The sequence below is a fragment of the Seriola lalandi genome, unplaced genomic scaffold (assembly GCF_002814215.2).
Source record: "Seriola lalandi dorsalis isolate HSWRI2012SDOR001 ecotype SW California unplaced genomic scaffold, Sedor1 jcf7180002054983, whole genome shotgun sequence".
NCBI lineage: Eukaryota > Metazoa > Chordata > Actinopteri > Carangiformes > Carangidae > Seriola > Seriola lalandi.
The window spans coordinates 181368-197341 of NW_019525532.1; the positions used below are offsets into that span (position 1 = coordinate 181368).

General features: G+C 42.4%; 1 protein-coding gene across 1 annotated transcript in view; it reads right to left on the reverse strand.

Annotated features, from left to right (window-relative positions):
• Positions 1 to 554: 554 nt before the first annotated feature.
• The window catches only part of chd3 (chromodomain helicase DNA binding protein 3), a 36576-nt gene continuing 21156 nt past the window's right edge, over positions 555 to 15974 (reverse strand). Inside the window, exons 30-40 of the mRNA XM_023396801.2 lie at positions 15767 to 15929; positions 15434 to 15597; positions 14688 to 14871; positions 14433 to 14549; positions 14208 to 14339; positions 13575 to 13683; positions 12619 to 12751; positions 10259 to 10454; positions 9213 to 9376; positions 8747 to 8873; positions 555 to 4724 (exon numbers count right to left, since the gene is read on the reverse strand). Of these exons, the coding sequence (XP_023252569.1) occupies positions 4456 to 4724; positions 8747 to 8873; positions 9213 to 9376; positions 10259 to 10454; positions 12619 to 12751; positions 13575 to 13683; positions 14208 to 14339; positions 14433 to 14549; positions 14688 to 14871; positions 15434 to 15597; positions 15767 to 15929 (1758 nt within the window). The 3' untranslated portion in view covers positions 555 to 4455. The remainder of the gene's footprint in view (positions 4725 to 8746; positions 8874 to 9212; positions 9377 to 10258; positions 10455 to 12618; positions 12752 to 13574; positions 13684 to 14207; positions 14340 to 14432; positions 14550 to 14687; positions 14872 to 15433; positions 15598 to 15766; positions 15930 to 15974) is intronic.

Sequence of the window (15974 nt, forward strand, 5' to 3'; positions counted from 1 at the left end):
GGGGGGGCAGACAAAATCTGATAAGGAGCAAAACAAAATCGAGGTAAAGACTGGGTGAAAGAGCAAGAGAAATTACGGGTACGTAGCCAAAAAAAGATGCAGAGACAGAAGATAGAGACGTGGAAGAGAGAGACGAAAAAAGAGAGAGAGAGAGAGAGAGAGAGAAAAGAAAACAGTACAGTGCTCTGGAAAGGGAGAGGACAAAAAAAAAGAAAAAAGGGAGTCCGACCGATAAGTCAGCACGGCCAATATAACAGCAAGAAAACTGCAGCACAGATATGCCAATTTAAAATCGGTGTCACTGTTACATTATTTGTCCAGCAGAGAGCACTGACAAGTGTATTTTTCAACTGTCAAATGTCCCACTTCTCCGTTAATCCCAACCATAACCCCAACCCTAACCATGACCTGACATTTCCTGCTGCTGCTTCACATTAAAAGCATTCAACGTGAAACACGGAGTGGCTTTTATTGTGAAGCAGTTGCATGAAACGCCACAAATGTCAGTGAGGTCAAAAATGTGTCCACATAACAAGACGTGGTCATGATCAGCCTTTTTGTTTTTTTTTGTTTAAAGCGGGTCAGTTTTATTTTTGACTTATTTCTTCATCAAAACAATGTACGTTTGTTTGGCTGCAGTGTAAGCAAACACTAACTGCTCTTCAGATGTACTTCTAACAAAGTAGTTGCTCAAGGAGTGTTTGATGTCGCACTGAACCGTGGTACTTCCTGTTACCAGCAGTTCACCAGGACTGAAATCTGAATGATTTGTATTGGCCTCGCAAAAACCCAAGTATCAGTTCGGCTCCACCAAAATAAGGCATATAAGGTAACGAAGCCGTGAAGATAAAACACGAGGAGGAATTCAATGAAGCACTTGTACTGTATTACACCAGATAACAGATTCCCTCTGTGAAGTCCAACATCGAACATTTCACTCTCCTGCCAAATTCACTCTGCAGTACTTCACCTCTGTCCAACTAAACTCCTCCTCCTCCTCTTTCTTCATACAGATCACTTGCTCTCACTACTCTGCCTACAGCTTTACAGTAGCAGCAGATGTTGTTAGACAGATAGACGTTTTCTGGTCCCGAATTAGGTTGGCAGTGATATATTTGTAGTAAAAATATTAGAAATCCAACAACCCACACCTGGACATGTCTCTAAGAATTCCTAAAACTTCAGTTTTATTTCTGTACTAGCCTGAAAACTCTGGGACTGCAGTGGACAGAGCGTGTAAAGTGCATAAAGGCAATAAAAACATTCCCAGCCAACATGCGAGCCTGCGTCTCTTCCCTGTAGGTCCTGCCTACTATCTGATAGAAGTGAAAGCTGCCATCTTGGCAGGAAACGTAGCATTTTTGCTTTCTGAAAAGCTTTGCGTGCGTGTATCCATGCCAAAACCATTCATCAGGGACAACCTCTTGTCTCTGAACTGTCAACTTTTCAGGAACTTAAAAAAGCACAGGCTTGATTTCAGAATTAAAGAGTCCGTCCAGCTGAGACTTGAAGACAGTTTCATAAATCCACAAGTTGCAGGAGTTTTTTCAGTCTACAGAGAAAGCAATAAATGTTTTTGTTGGAGGTGAAATCATCAATCAAGGATTTCACTCTGAACTCTGACAGAAATATCTGGCTTTTTGTTAAGCTAATAAATGCTCCACTAAGTTCACCAGCTAGCCGCTAGCTTTAATTGGTGGGCCGGTACCTGGGCAGGTAGCGTACAGAGGGTTTATCAGAGCTGCCTGCAGCTTTAAACGAGGCTGATGAGAGCAGTGGGACTGAATCCAAGCTGTAAAGCTGCGGGTCGTAAAAACCAAAACAATGAGCTCAAAGATGCTAAAATGCACCACACCACTATGTCTTAGTTTAGTTATTTGAGCCCCAAGTTTTAACGTTTGAAAATGCATTGTAGTGTGGATGGGCAAAAACGGAGACCAATGGAAACGATGACATAGACACCCACGGTCACTCCCTGATTGGGTCTTATCAACCTCGACAACAAGTGGTGAAAGCAACATTAATAATAAAATACATTTACTGACCTTGTTATCTTTGCTAGATGCTGTTGTTTAGTTAAATTCAGCATTTTAATGCTGCAGCTGTCTTTAATGTGATTGCTCAGGTAGGTTTGTGTTTTCAGGTTTGATAGTATGGACGGAGATCGTTTCTGATACGGAGGTAAAACAGGTCGTCTGGACGGAAAAAGGCCGTTTTAAAATGAAAACGAGTGTAGACGTAGCCTCAAGCTGAGGAAAACAACTGAGTCGGGTGATTAGTACGAACGACCCCTTTCGCATTGCACATAGCAATTTGATTGACTGTTAATATGAAAATATTGATTAGTGCAGCTTTAATTTATAAGTGATATAGCTAATTTTAAACTGTTTTATATTTTCTCAAAGAGTTTTTGCTTTGTGTTAAGACGGAAATTAAACAGTGATGCATTTGAGAGGTTATTTTGTGAAATAGAAAAAAACATTTTCTACAAAAGTAAAAGGCATCCATAACAGTATCTGGAATTCATAAAGATATCATATTGGTACCAATATCGAAAACTTTAAATGATACCTAGTGTTGATAAAAAATGGAAGTGCTACCATGCTCACAACACATGTACAAAAAACACATCGACACACACAGTAAATTCTCATCGCAGGCCGCACCAACGCCACACTTGTCTGGTCTTTATGTCCTTCGAGCTTAAAGGGGGATACCACTCAATTTTAGCTTAAAAATCCTAGAAAAGTCTGGATTATGTGTAAGTGATTGTTCACGTCTCCTCTTTCCAGAAACGAGGCGTAAGAGTTTGTTCTGCTCCCCACTCTGGGATGTCACACTGATGTACAGCTCTACTGCACACACACACACACACACACACACACACACACACACACACACACACACACACACACACACACACACACCGAGCTGGAAAAACGATGACAGAGTCCAGAGTGTTTTATTTTCTCTGGGATCAGGGGACATTTTCCAGCGTGGAATCCATCACACTGTCACAATAATGGAGCTTGAAGAACAAAAATGTCTCTTCGGGCTTCAAAGCGAGTCTCCGTTTTTCTTTCAGTGACAGATTACGGTCTTTAGCTTTGGGGAAGAGCTGCTCATAAATACAGAGTTTTGCCGCGACGAGACTTAAAAACAGGAAATGTAAATACTTGACTTGAGTGATATTCCCCTTTAAGTGACCCCTTCAAAAAAAGGTGCAATAGTAAATATGCTTTGTAATACAGTACATATCTCAATACCAGCCCATCAGATTGGCTCAGAGCAACACTGCTACTGATTGTTGGACAAAGGCAACGTCTCAGTTTTTTTTATATCTATGGTTCTTGCTTCTACGCTTGGTTGGACTTAGGAATGCTAGGGCAAAAGAGTCCATGGGAAGTAGTGTTTTATACTTAGAAAACTATTTTTTTTTTCTTTTTTCTTTCTTTCTTTCTTTCCTTTTTTTTTTTTTTTTTTTTTTGCAAGATAATCTTAGTCCAGTTTGTCCCTTTCTATTTCGAGGATCTCATCTGCTTATACTCAGCAGATAAATTAGCGTCTTCAGGTTTTCAGGTTGTGTGTGAGGTCTGGAGTGTATAATGTGTGTGTGTGTGAGAGACTGAGAAAGAGAGACGGAGGAGTGGAGGACTGTGGAGGAATGAGGGAGTACAGGGTCAGAGTGAGGGGACAGGCTTGTTCAGTCAGCTGGTGGATGAAGAATTGATCCGGGGGGAAATCTCTTCTTTTTTTTTTTTCCGGCGCAGAGGGAGAAACAGAAAAAGAAGTCTCGGGAAATCTGTCTGAGGAGGAATAAAAAAAAAAAGAGAAAAAAAAGAAGAAAAAAAGAAATCCTCCTTTGTTGCATTTTTCTTCAATTCGGCCTTTATATCTGAATTCCTGAAAACCTGTGATTGCATTAACATACTGTCTTTTTTCCCTTCTTTCTCAGTTTTTCCTCTCAAAGTCAGATTTTTTGACTTTTTTTCATTAGCGCCTTTAATCTGTGCTTGAGGATTTGTTTTATCCACACAGGTCAAGTCTTCTTTTCTCTGTCTCTCTGCCTCATTTCCCCCCCAATGCATCATTAGTGCTTGATGTCAGAGCCAGCTCTTCACCTCTCCCTCCCTCTTCCTCTGTGGTTAATTGCTTGTTTTATTTTGTAGAGCACTTCTTTTCACTTCTCGTGTCCTCTCCTTTTTACTTTCTTGTCTCCTCTACTTGTGCGATCCATCCAGTGAGTTTTACTTCTCCCTTTATATTCCTCCTCTCAGTCCAGGAGTGTCCCTTGTCCTTGGGTCCTTTTTGGACTTCCTCCTTAGGCATTCAGGTCTTTGTCTCTCCTTTTCAGCTTCCACTGTCTCTTTTTCAGTTTCTATTTTTACTACATTCCAGGATCTTTTATCCAAACGTCCTTTCTTGTTCCCACTTGGTGAGTCTCCCCCTCCGGCCTCAGGGTTTCTTTGGTCGGCCATTGCGCGGCAGGTTCTCCACCGTGTTGCTGAGCCGGTACTTGACGATGATGCTGTGCACCGTGGACTTGGGCATCCTCAGCTCTTGCCCGATGGCCCCTTCTGACTTGCCGTCCTTCCAGAGGTCCACCACTCGCTGCCGCTGCACCACATCATGCTCCTTGGTCTTCTGGCAAACGCCGGCAGCGGTTGGCCCTCCGGCGGCTCCCCCAGCAGCTACCCCGGTGGCCCCAGCAGCGGCGGCGGCTTCTGTGGGGGCAGACAAGCGGCAGACTGTAGTGGAGACTCGGAGAGGGGAGCAGGATAATGTGACACTTTACTGGTCCCCGTAGGGAATTCTCTTTTAGTTTGCCTCCCTCCTCTGCGGGGAGGTCAGAGGTCAGGGGGGAGCTACTGGAGCTGGTGAGAGTTCAGCGTCCAGCTCAAGGACACTTCAGCAGGGCAGGCGCTTGCAGGCACGAGGGCTTGAACCCATGCGCTCGACTCCATGTCTCTAATCTCTACGCCCCTAAAAGATGAAGCTTTGTCTAGATTGTGGGACTCCTTTTAGTGCAGATGAGCAGCTTCCTCATGGTAGTACTGATGGCTGAAACAGGTTTTCCAAAATGCGATTCAAGATATTCAGCAAATGCTGAGATATTGCCATGTGTGAGACAGCACAAAACAATCCTTCATCCAAGCATTTGGTGTATCATTACATTTTGTAGCAGAGTTCACAGGGTGCAGCTAAAGTTGTAGATGTGTAGTTAAAGTGCCACGGCAGACATGCATATTTTTGGACATGTTTTGTGTACTCAAGTGAGGGAGCTTTTCTCAGGAGAGTGCTGTTAATGGAGGAAAGCTAGGAGGTCGCAAAATCAGAGGATTGTGTTGTTTTAACTCCGTCCATTTCTCCTGCTCACTTTTTTTTTTCCTCTCTGGCTGAATCTAAAAAGGTCAGGAACCAGCGGAACCCCAATCAAGACCACAAATGCGGCCTCATTTGCTGCATGCTTGTGCCCTGCCAGAGTTCAGGATGTACAGAGTCGACTCGGCCCAGCTCGGCCCTGCGCTCAGCTCAGCTGCTCGCCACGAGGCCCCCGCGAGCAAAAAAAAAAAAAAAAAAACCCACGGAGCAACACAACTCGCGCGCGACTATTTCTGAACAGCCGTCGCCGGGCCCAACCCTCCGCCGGCTCACAAGTCACAACACGACATTTACACAACTAAACTACTTCTGCGGTTTCTGTCCCTCTCAAAATACCTTGGTACAAAGTCCGAATGTTTTCTTGGCATGGCCAGACTCAGACAGGCTGAGCATAATGACATTTTCAGAGATAGGCTCTGGCTCTCTAAAATGCAATGCTTTTGACAGATGTCTCAGTCTACAATTACATAAATCAAGATACACTGAGTGAGAGGCAGGCGCAGCACTGAGAGAGCTGGCTGTTGTGGTTTTTACGGCAAAGCTATTGGGGAATATCAGGTTTTACCAGTTATCTCTGCCACATCTCAGCTATCTAAACATCTCCGAACACGAATGCACATGCAGAGCGGAGAGTGCGTCTGCTGAGCATATGTTGTTACCAAACTAATTATGAGAAAATAAATTCACAAACTGCCTGTGAGCGCTGACATACTGCAGACGGGGGAAGTTGGACAAGAGGCCAAAACAAAATAGATTTCCTTTTTATTTTTTATTTTTTTTATTTTTATGACTTTAATTCTCAGACTTTTAACTCGATAAGTAATAAGTGCCACAATAGCACTTCACAAGAGAGAATACACACGCTTTGAAAAAGAAAACACTCCTCAGGCAGGTTTGATAGCACAGACTGTGCTTTTATTGTTGCACAATGTGTCATTACTGCTGAGCAGAGTATTGAGGTTTTGAGGTTGGACATGTTAAGAGATGAAAATGCCTTAATATAGCAGAGCAGCATGTTTGTGTTTGATTTTGGTAATGTCTATTTCAGGTGTTTATCTGGCAGCCACATCAGAAACTCTGCTACAGATGTTTTTTTCCGATATGGACTCCTTTCTGGATTTTGAAAGTTTCACAACCTAAGCTGCTTGGGGAGATAAAGTGTCTATTCAAAGTGCTTTAAACAGTGCTGCTTTAGAAGCCATCAGTAGTGGTTCTTTATTCCACATATTTAAGGATTATACTGAAATTTAATAGTTAAATAAGCCTGTACTTGATCACAGAACTAACTGTAGAGCATAAAAACTTCTCCTGAAATTCCCACAGTCAGTAATTACAATAAAGCCCGAACATTTTTTTTCATTTTCTTTACTAAATGTTTTTCCACAACAACATAACCATATAAAGATGGAATTCCTCAGATGATATCTTTAAATAGGAGCAATGTTTTGGACTGGATTTGCCCATCATCAGTGAAAGTTGCCAAGTAATCAAATCCAGATCTCTAAAGCCAAAATTTGTGCTTCTCCGTCAGGGTGTCGTGGAGCCTCTTGTAGCTCTGCTGGAGCTGACGAGCACCCTCTGAGAAATGTAACTATAATACTGCTGCAGACGTACCACAAGAGCTGTAACTGGTCAGCTTGGGCTGCCTGTGTTTTCTCATACAAGTCTCTGATGCCAGTAAAGATGAGAAGGTTGAAGAACACAACTACACGCTACACAAACTTCTGTTCTGTGATATATAGTGAAGTCACTTTGGGTGCAAAACCTTCTTGCTGCTTTCCATCACAAAGTGAACTTAAAGACACTGTGAGATATAAAATACAATTTCCAAGGCTTGATCTCGTCTCCCTGTTTTTGTTGCCGAGTTATGTCTTGTTGTACGCCAAATCTCTTCATATTAAAATCCCTTGCTTTTCTCTTCCTGTAATTAAATTTTTTCATGACTCATCTCAAACTTGGGTGAGTGTGTGTGATCCGGGATGCCTGGGTAACCCACACGTCATATATAACCTCACTTGACCGTTAGCATGTGAGTCATAGCAGCCAGAGGGCTAGAGAGAGGCGGTGGAAGTAGCTAGCAAAGCAATATAATAGTAGGAGGTGCTATACTGCTAAAGCCACACCCACTTTTGAGCAATTCAATCAAATCTTAAAGTTTTGATTTAAATCAGTCTCGTAACAAAACCCCACACGCATAATGAGATGCACTGAAATAAAAATGCTCAAAACTGATGCAGCAGAGGCTGAGATATCCTGACCTTCAGTCCCTTGTATGGGTCAAGCTCCAAAAACACTAGATCCTACATTTCCCATAATGCAGCAGTGTCTTTCATTAGACCTTCTTGTCTGGTAAAAGTCTGTCAAACTCCATGCCCTTAGTCTGTAATGCAGGTTTTCCGTTATAAGTAAGTAATCTCCACGTCCAAGCTGAGATAACCCAGATGACATCAGGGTTATTTTCTCCTCCGGAGCCATTTAAGACATTATACAACTGTTTTTACAGGCCCCTTTAAAAATGACAAGTTAAAACAAATTTGTATTTTATGCTCTAGGTGGCAAAGTCTTTTATGGTTCAAACCTTATCATCATCATCACATCCATTACCCATAACTCAAAGAAAGGTTTCCTTCAGGTACACAAAGAAAGCACAACATGGCTTTGTAATGTACTAAATCGACTGTTGCTGTGGTGCTACAACAATCAACAGGTTCAATTCTCTGCTGAGCCATAAATCAGTTCCTGTGCCAGAGGCAGCTTCGGTGCAATTGCAATAACACCTCCGCAAAGAAGCATAAATCAGCTTTAAAATCACCGGCTTGCCAAATGTCAAACAGATCAAACAAACTGGTTTTCGTCTTCTGTAAATTACCCTGACTCCTGTAATTATGATTGCCCTAATAATATCTGTTTATTAAAACTGATTGTAACGCTTTTTCTCACACTCAGATTCACAGACAGATCATTTCCACTTGTAGGTGAAACCCAGTGTTCCCAAAACCCCCCTTAACCGATCCCTTAAATAATTTCAAATACGATTAGACAATTGTCCACATGCAATCCAAGTTTATTTGAATTTGCTTGTGTCAGCTATTCAAATCAAAAGTATATCAACTCAAATATTAAAGCCCAAAATGCCATTTTTATGAAAAGATATCCAGGGAATCGTTTTTTATAAATATTTCCCGTTAATTCAGCCTGACATATTTGATATATCTGTAACACCTCGATATCTTAACTTGAAATTAAAACAAACTCCTCTGGGCTTCAGCACAACATATGTTTGTAATGACGGCTCCAACATCCGACCCCGCCATTATTTGCAGCGGCAGAGGATGTCAGTGTCAGTGGAACCTGAAACACTGACCTGATATGAAGGATCCCGGTGGCATCTGACTGTAGTTGGCCCCTCCCATGTGTAGGGCGCTTGGGGGGGCAGGGGTGAAGGGGGCTCCATAGTTCTGAGGGGTGGCGTAGGGTCCTGGAGGTATGGGCTGTACACGGAAAAGAAGCTTTTATTTTTAGGAATAATGTAGAGAATGGCTATGATGTATAAAAACAGAACAGATAACAATAAGGAAAATAAGACAAACCACTTAAGAGTTACATAAGCTGAGAAAAAATTTGCTGAATAAGCAGCTGTGGAGTGGAAAAAGCACAGGTGGGTGACAAGATAATGGGCTCTGTGTTTTCATTGGCCGCCCTCCATCTATTATTTTTCCACTGAGCACAGGCAGCCTGAGCAGGTTTCAACTTGTGAGGGTGGCTGTTAGAATGTGTGTGTGTGTGTGTGTGTGTGTGTGTGTTGTTGTGTTCAGCAGCAGGCTGCTGACCGGGGGTGTGTGCGTCTCAGTGCCCTTGCTGGCCAGCCGGCTGAGGATGCTCCTCTCGGACATTTGCAGGCGTGCGGCGATGGGCGGGACTCTGGACAGCGTGGCCGGTAGCCGCGTCACGTCGGCCTTCATGTCGCTCAGCAGCTCCTCCAACTGGTTCAACACTGCAATGACAACAACAAACATCAATAACTATTGACTTACCAGAGGACAGATGTAGTGCTCCACTTTTGATCCATATCTAAATGATTTTAGCTTCTACTTCCTGCTTCTTTTGGGCGTCTTATTCATTATTGATGCTTTATTTTGATAGTTTATTTATTATGGAGGAAAAAAGTGTCCCAGGGTCAAAACATAGGATCTGGTACATATTCAGTTGCTTCAGTATCAACTTTGGAAAGTAAATACAGGTAATATTATTTGTATATGTTCAGGGTCACTGCAACCTCCATTAAGGAAGCACTAAAACGTTCTTCCTAGTTCTTATTATAAATATCATTTACTAAATCTGAGCACTATTAACACAGTTTCAACTAGGCCCATTTCTCATTCTGTCATCACATCCCCACATGGAATTCATCACAGATTACAGACCAGCAGCATCGCTTTGCAATTTAATAAAAAAAAAAAAATATTCACAGGCGTTCATGAGGTTCAGCGTTGTTACGTGTGGAAACACAAGACGAGAACAAGAACAGTAGTGTGCTGAGCACGCAATGCGAACAATATAAACATGGACAGACTTGCCAGGCAGGCAGTGAGGAAATGTTTGGAGCTATCACTTAACATCGTGTAAGCTTATCTGCTTGGCTTAAATGAAGTCCGCTCCGGGCAGAGCGATATGGTTGCTGCAACAGGAAACGGGGTGATTGCACAACAGCGCTGGTGAGATGTGTTGATGATGCGTATCTCTATTCCATTGTACGTCTGTGCTTATCTGTTTGCCGATCTCTCCAACTTCATCTAAATCTGTCCGTCTCTGTCACAATGTTTGTACAAACAGATTTTAAAAAAAGAAACTTTTTTTTCTCCCCATCATCCCCGACCTTTGTGCAGGACAGCGTTGGCTGGCTTGTTGCCCGCCAGCGACTCCTTGCTGAGGTGCTGGTGTGACTCCGCCAGGCACTCCACCTCTGCAAAGCGTGCATTCAGCGCCATGGCTGGGTGGGTGGGGTCCTGGGTCATGTTCAGGTAGGCCGCCCGCCGCAGCTGCTCCTCGATCACTAGCGCCTGCTCCAACAGGGGGGGGGGGGGGGGGGGAGAGAAATGTATTAAAGTATAATGTTGTATGTTGGTATGTCTGCAGACTGCTGTTCATGTCAGAAAACATTACAGCACGCTCGTATGTACTAACCCAGTTGGTCTATAATGCCTCAGAACCAACAACTATTGCTACACAATTAAATCATGACATTTAATTTATTTTTGATACATAAACATCTATTCTGCTTTTTCTCTTTAATTCAGTTTTTTTCCATATAAAAGTTATGGCTGCACCTTCTATCTCTATTGTTCAGAACTACTGTAACATGAAAAAGGATTTTGATCAGTATAGTTTGAAAAGTTATGAAGGTTGATTTTTTTTTATGCATGTGGGACAACAGTGTCCATCAACAGCGCAGTCAAAAAACATGTGAGTGTGCTTAATCACTTTTCCACATTGCTTCCTGCGAACAGAGAGCTCTTTACCAAAATTTCATTTGGACAAATAAGGTGAATACATGGTGTTTCAAACAAGGGAGGATTGATTCAATGCCTTTGACTTATTCTGATAAAATTCTTGCCTTGAAAGAACAAGAGAGAGTAAGAGGAGGTGTGATAATGATGTGAGAAAAAGAAAAATGAGGGCAGGGTAGAAATATTTATATACAGTATGTCATGTGCAGGTGCTCATGCAGACTGCTGTGTGATTCAAACCGTTTATTGAAACACTACATCAAACGAACATCTGAGTCTGTGCAAACTCTCTTCAGAGTTCAAGAGACTGTATATGTATAACTTAAGCTCCTCCTCTGCAGCGCTGAAGTCAGTGAAAGGTTTCACAGCGTCCTGCTGAAGCCACTGAGACGTGTCAGAGGCCACAAACAAGCATTCACGCTCACATTCACACCAACTGGCAATTTAGAGACGCCAATTCACAAATTAGAGTAAGCAATAAACCTGATGTGCATGTTTTGGGATTGTGGGAGGAAGCCAGAGTATCCAGAGGAAAGGCCCCTGCCAATTTATATTTCTGGTAACCTTCAGGGAACTCTTTTTCAACCCATCAACCGGTTTTTTAGCCTTATAATAAAGGAACCCAATCACCAATATCTCTAACCAAAGGAAATATGTAATATAAAAAAAAAGATATACACGGGTAAAAGATATATAAATATATATATATAAATATAAAATATAAAATAGATATATGATGATAGTCTGTGTGCGAGTTTCCTTTTCTGCCACACAAAAAATGACAAAACAGTGATTTAAAAAAAGTTTTAAAACTCAAATCTGGTGTTTCTTCTGCTTTTCTTACCATTCCTCTTTTCCCTCCCTTTGCCCCCTCCTCTCATTACGTTCAGTCTGAAAACTACTTCACTAAATTCATTCTTCTGTGTCTGCTGTTTTTCATATAAATCAGTATCTTGGTTGGCATAGCAACAGTAATACAACCATTTCGTGGGAAATTCAACTTCATACAGTAATTCAGTTGTGTGTTTGTGTGTGTGTGTGTGTGTGTGTGTGTGTGTGTGTGTGTGTGTGTGTGTGTGTGTGTGTGTGTGTGTCCAGGAAAAGTGTAAACGTGTTGCAAAAGAGGTTATCATGTTACACAACCAATTACGACTAAAACATACTTCATGGAATTTCTTCTTTCTTTCATTCTTGATGACAGAATTAAAAGGAAAAAAAAAATAATGTAGCAAGAGAGATAATAAGAAACGAAGAGACTGAGACAGAGACAGAGATACAGTAAATGAGGATGTTGAGGGCAGGATCTGAAACATGTGAGCCACTCAAAAACAGGATGAGTGCTCTTCCAGTAATGCAGCGGTCAGCAATACCATCCAGCCAATATGTGGGTCTAGGGGCATCCGTCATCCGACCATCAAACAAGTCAGGTGATGGAAGACACTGACAAATGTTGCTAAAATAGATCGCTTCCATAAAAGTAGGGCTGGGTACTTAACCGCAAGACTTTTTTGATGCGTCTGTAGCACAGAGAATGGAAAACTGTCAAGTAATCGAAGGTGGCTTTGAATGGCTTGTCGTAGAAGTTGTAATCTCCTGATTCAAAATTCTTTCATTTGACATTTGAGGCATTTTTCAAAGCAAAAAGAAAAAGGACCACTTTGTTGTTTGTGCCGAAATACAGAATAAAAAGTGAAACTTAACATAAAAACGGAAAAACGTCCCGTCTTACCTTAAAGCGTCGAGCCAGGAACTTGTTCTTCATCTCCAGGAAGTTGCCTTTATTCGCCTGCGACTTGAAAGGCTCATTGACGATGGCGAACTGGGGATCGTTCTGGATGTCCTGCCACCTGGCGTAGCCGTGACTGACACAGGGGGAGGGGGGGGGTCAAGGGTCATGAAACAGCAATAAAGAGACAGCGTGAAGCAGAACTGTGTGGGCCAATCTTTTCTACCCAACTTCATAAATGTAACATAAAGTGAAGCTTAACTGGGAGGGCTCTTAGATTTCACCCTTGTGTCTTTGTGTCAAGTATGGCGGTAGAACAGACAATTAAGCTAGCTTAACATAAAGACATGAAGCAGGTGGAAAAAGCTAACGTGGCTCTGTCCAAAGTTCCAATATAAACTAACCCGTCGTATCTAGTTTGTTTGTATCCTTGGTAAGCAGTTTTTGAATAGAGCCAGGTTACCTGCTCCCACCACCTCCTGTCTTGATGCTAAGCTAAGCTAAGCTAAGCTAAGCCACAGACAGGAGAGTGGCATCGGCCTGTTCATCTACATCTTATTTCCCAAAACTATATCTTTAAGCTAAACATTGATTTTTTTTTTTGAGGGTGATTTGTTTGATTTTTCATCTTCTTAAAATACAGAATTGCAGTTATTATAGCACAAAATAGGTTTGAGGCAGCTGCTGAAACAAAGCATTTCTCCCCTTTTGTTTTAGTCTAACAGAGCCATGGCATTAACTAGCAGGATAATGATTATATGTGAACGCCGCATGGCCTTAATTACCATAATAGAGAGAACAACATGAACTAAATGACCCACTGCATCAGCTTCCAGCAGCCACAGTTCGCTGTTTACTGAGCTCTGGCTGGCTTGTTGACTTATTACGCTGGGCTTCTGCCGGCCGACAGAAAAATAAACACGCGGGGTCATCGCACGGGCAACTGCTGTCAAGGATACATCACAATTCCCGCCAGCAGCCAGAAATCGTGTCGGCGGTGCCAGATCTCGTTCATCTTCCCCGAGGAGATGGCAGCCCGCTCCTCGTTCTGCCAAAGAGTGTGCAGCTCTGCGGGGGTGAAGCCAGCACAAGGTAAAAATGAGGTTGGTCTCAAAGTGCTTAGCTAGCTGAAACCTGGCTGCAGGTGTTTCCACAGCACACAGAGCTTTTCTGGGTTTATGATCAAGGCGAAGATAATTTTAGCTCACTAATGCTTTTTGTACAGAAGCTCTGGAAAGCAAGGCAAATGTTTGGTTTTTTTGATTGTTTTAGTTGTAAATTTTATTTTGCTTAGACCGCTTAGTAACTTGTTTGCTCAACATTACTCGCACCTCTTCACCTTCCTCTAATCCTTTAGGTAGAATTTTTATTTTTAAGAAAATTTGATTTTTCCTGCTACAATTCCAGTTAAGTTTTTGAATGATTCATACACTTCACATCTATAATTCCTCTTTTCTTGAAACACTCCGTAAAAAAACAGCTTTTATTAGTTGAACAGGAAAGTTATTCTTTTATCCTAAATACATTAGGTAGAGTACAATATAGGTCAGTTTAATCTATTCTACATACACTGCAAATAAATCAGTACTAACCAGTGAAGCCACCATCTGCGATATTGAACATGAAGCGAGGTCGCTCAGTCGGAGGCTTCCCGTTACCCTTAGGCGCCTCCTCCTTAGCTGCTTTGACTTCTTTTCCAGCATCTTTTTCACCTTTGACCTCCTCTGTTATTGAGAAAGACAGTTAAGGTATTATTTAGCCAAAATATGTCCTTTATGTATTTGTGGCAGCATGCGACCACAGACAGTGAGATGCACCTTTCTTCACGTCAGCTGCCTCGGGCTTATCCTTGGCATCTGTCGCTTCCGTTGCTGCGGGTGTCTCGTCACGCTTTTCTTTGTCTTTTTCCCTCTCCTCCCCCGCCTTCTCTCCTTCTACAGGTAAAAAAAATAAATAAAAAATTAATTTTAGCAAAGGACTTGTTGCGTTGCTCCGTTTAAACCTACTTCATCTCTTTTTTTTTTTGCACGTCAGAATTCATTGAGTTTCTTTTTCTGTGTTTTGGTTTTTACCTGATTTCTCTTCTTTCAACTCTTGCTTTGACGTTTGTGTTGTCTCCTCTTTGCTCTCCTGCCCTGCAGCTGGAGCATCAGTCATTTCTTTCTTCTCCACCTCTTTCAGGTCGCTCTCTTCCTTGCCTTCGGTTTTTTGACCAGGAGACGCACTTTGTGGTGTCTCTTTTGTCGAGGAGGAGAGCTATGGACAGTAGCACAGCGTGGAATAAATATTGCTGGTATTTACTGTTGGTATTTGCTGTTGTATGGTGAAAATCTTCAAAATCAATATCAGCTTTTTAATCCACTTTTGTGTTTTGTGTGGATAACCATGCTGTCGTGTTTTTGATTGATTTGCACCTTGCAGGCACCTGGGCATTCTTGGGCCCCCATTTTGTATGAAAAATGCTGCTGTCCAGTCAAAGTTTTTGTCACTTGCCATGCAATAATAATGTAATGTTTCACTTTCATGCGACATAAAAGTCACCACAAACAAATGGCTGTCTGGAATGAAGAAAAACACACAAAACAGCACAGCATGCCTCACAAAATTGTTGACAGTAGAGTCAGTGGGTTGTCAGTGGCTCGACACATGCTTTGCTTATTCATACGAGTAAAATTGAATAAAACAGACCCATGTTTTGCAGAGATGCATAAGCAGAAAATTAATAAAATGCAATAAAATGTTACAAGTGGCCTCTAAAGCCACAAAATAGAGATGTTTTAGCTGCTGAGTATCTTGTGTTTTGAGGACAGTGTCCCACCTCTTCAGGGTCTCCAGTTTTGTTGCTGTCCACCTCTTTCCCCTCATCCTTCTCTTTCTCCTTCCCTTTCTCTTTCTCCGACGGGGCCTCACCTTCCTCTTTGTCCTCCTCCTTCTCTCCCTCTTTTCCGTTCTTTTCGAGCTTGTCTGATGGAGCAGGGGTCGCTGCCCATGCGCGCGCGCACACACACACACACACACACACACACACACACACACACACACACACACACACACACACTTTACTGTAGGTTGCATTCAACTCCTAACTTAATCTGATGCCCTTTACATGGAGCACCCCCTGCTGGATCTGGTGTATGGCATGTTTCATTACCTGGCTTGGAGGTGCACGGTGTGTTATTATAGCTGGCGTCTGGGGTGGGCGTGGCGGTCTTCACCGCAGGAGAGGAAGCCCTGGAGGAGGATTTGTCAACATTGACCTCAGGCTTGAGCTCTGGAAGACTCCACCGCCCATTGATGTGCTCAAACTCCTGAATCTGAGCACAAAGCACCAGCAAACACTCAGCAAAATAAAATGCTTG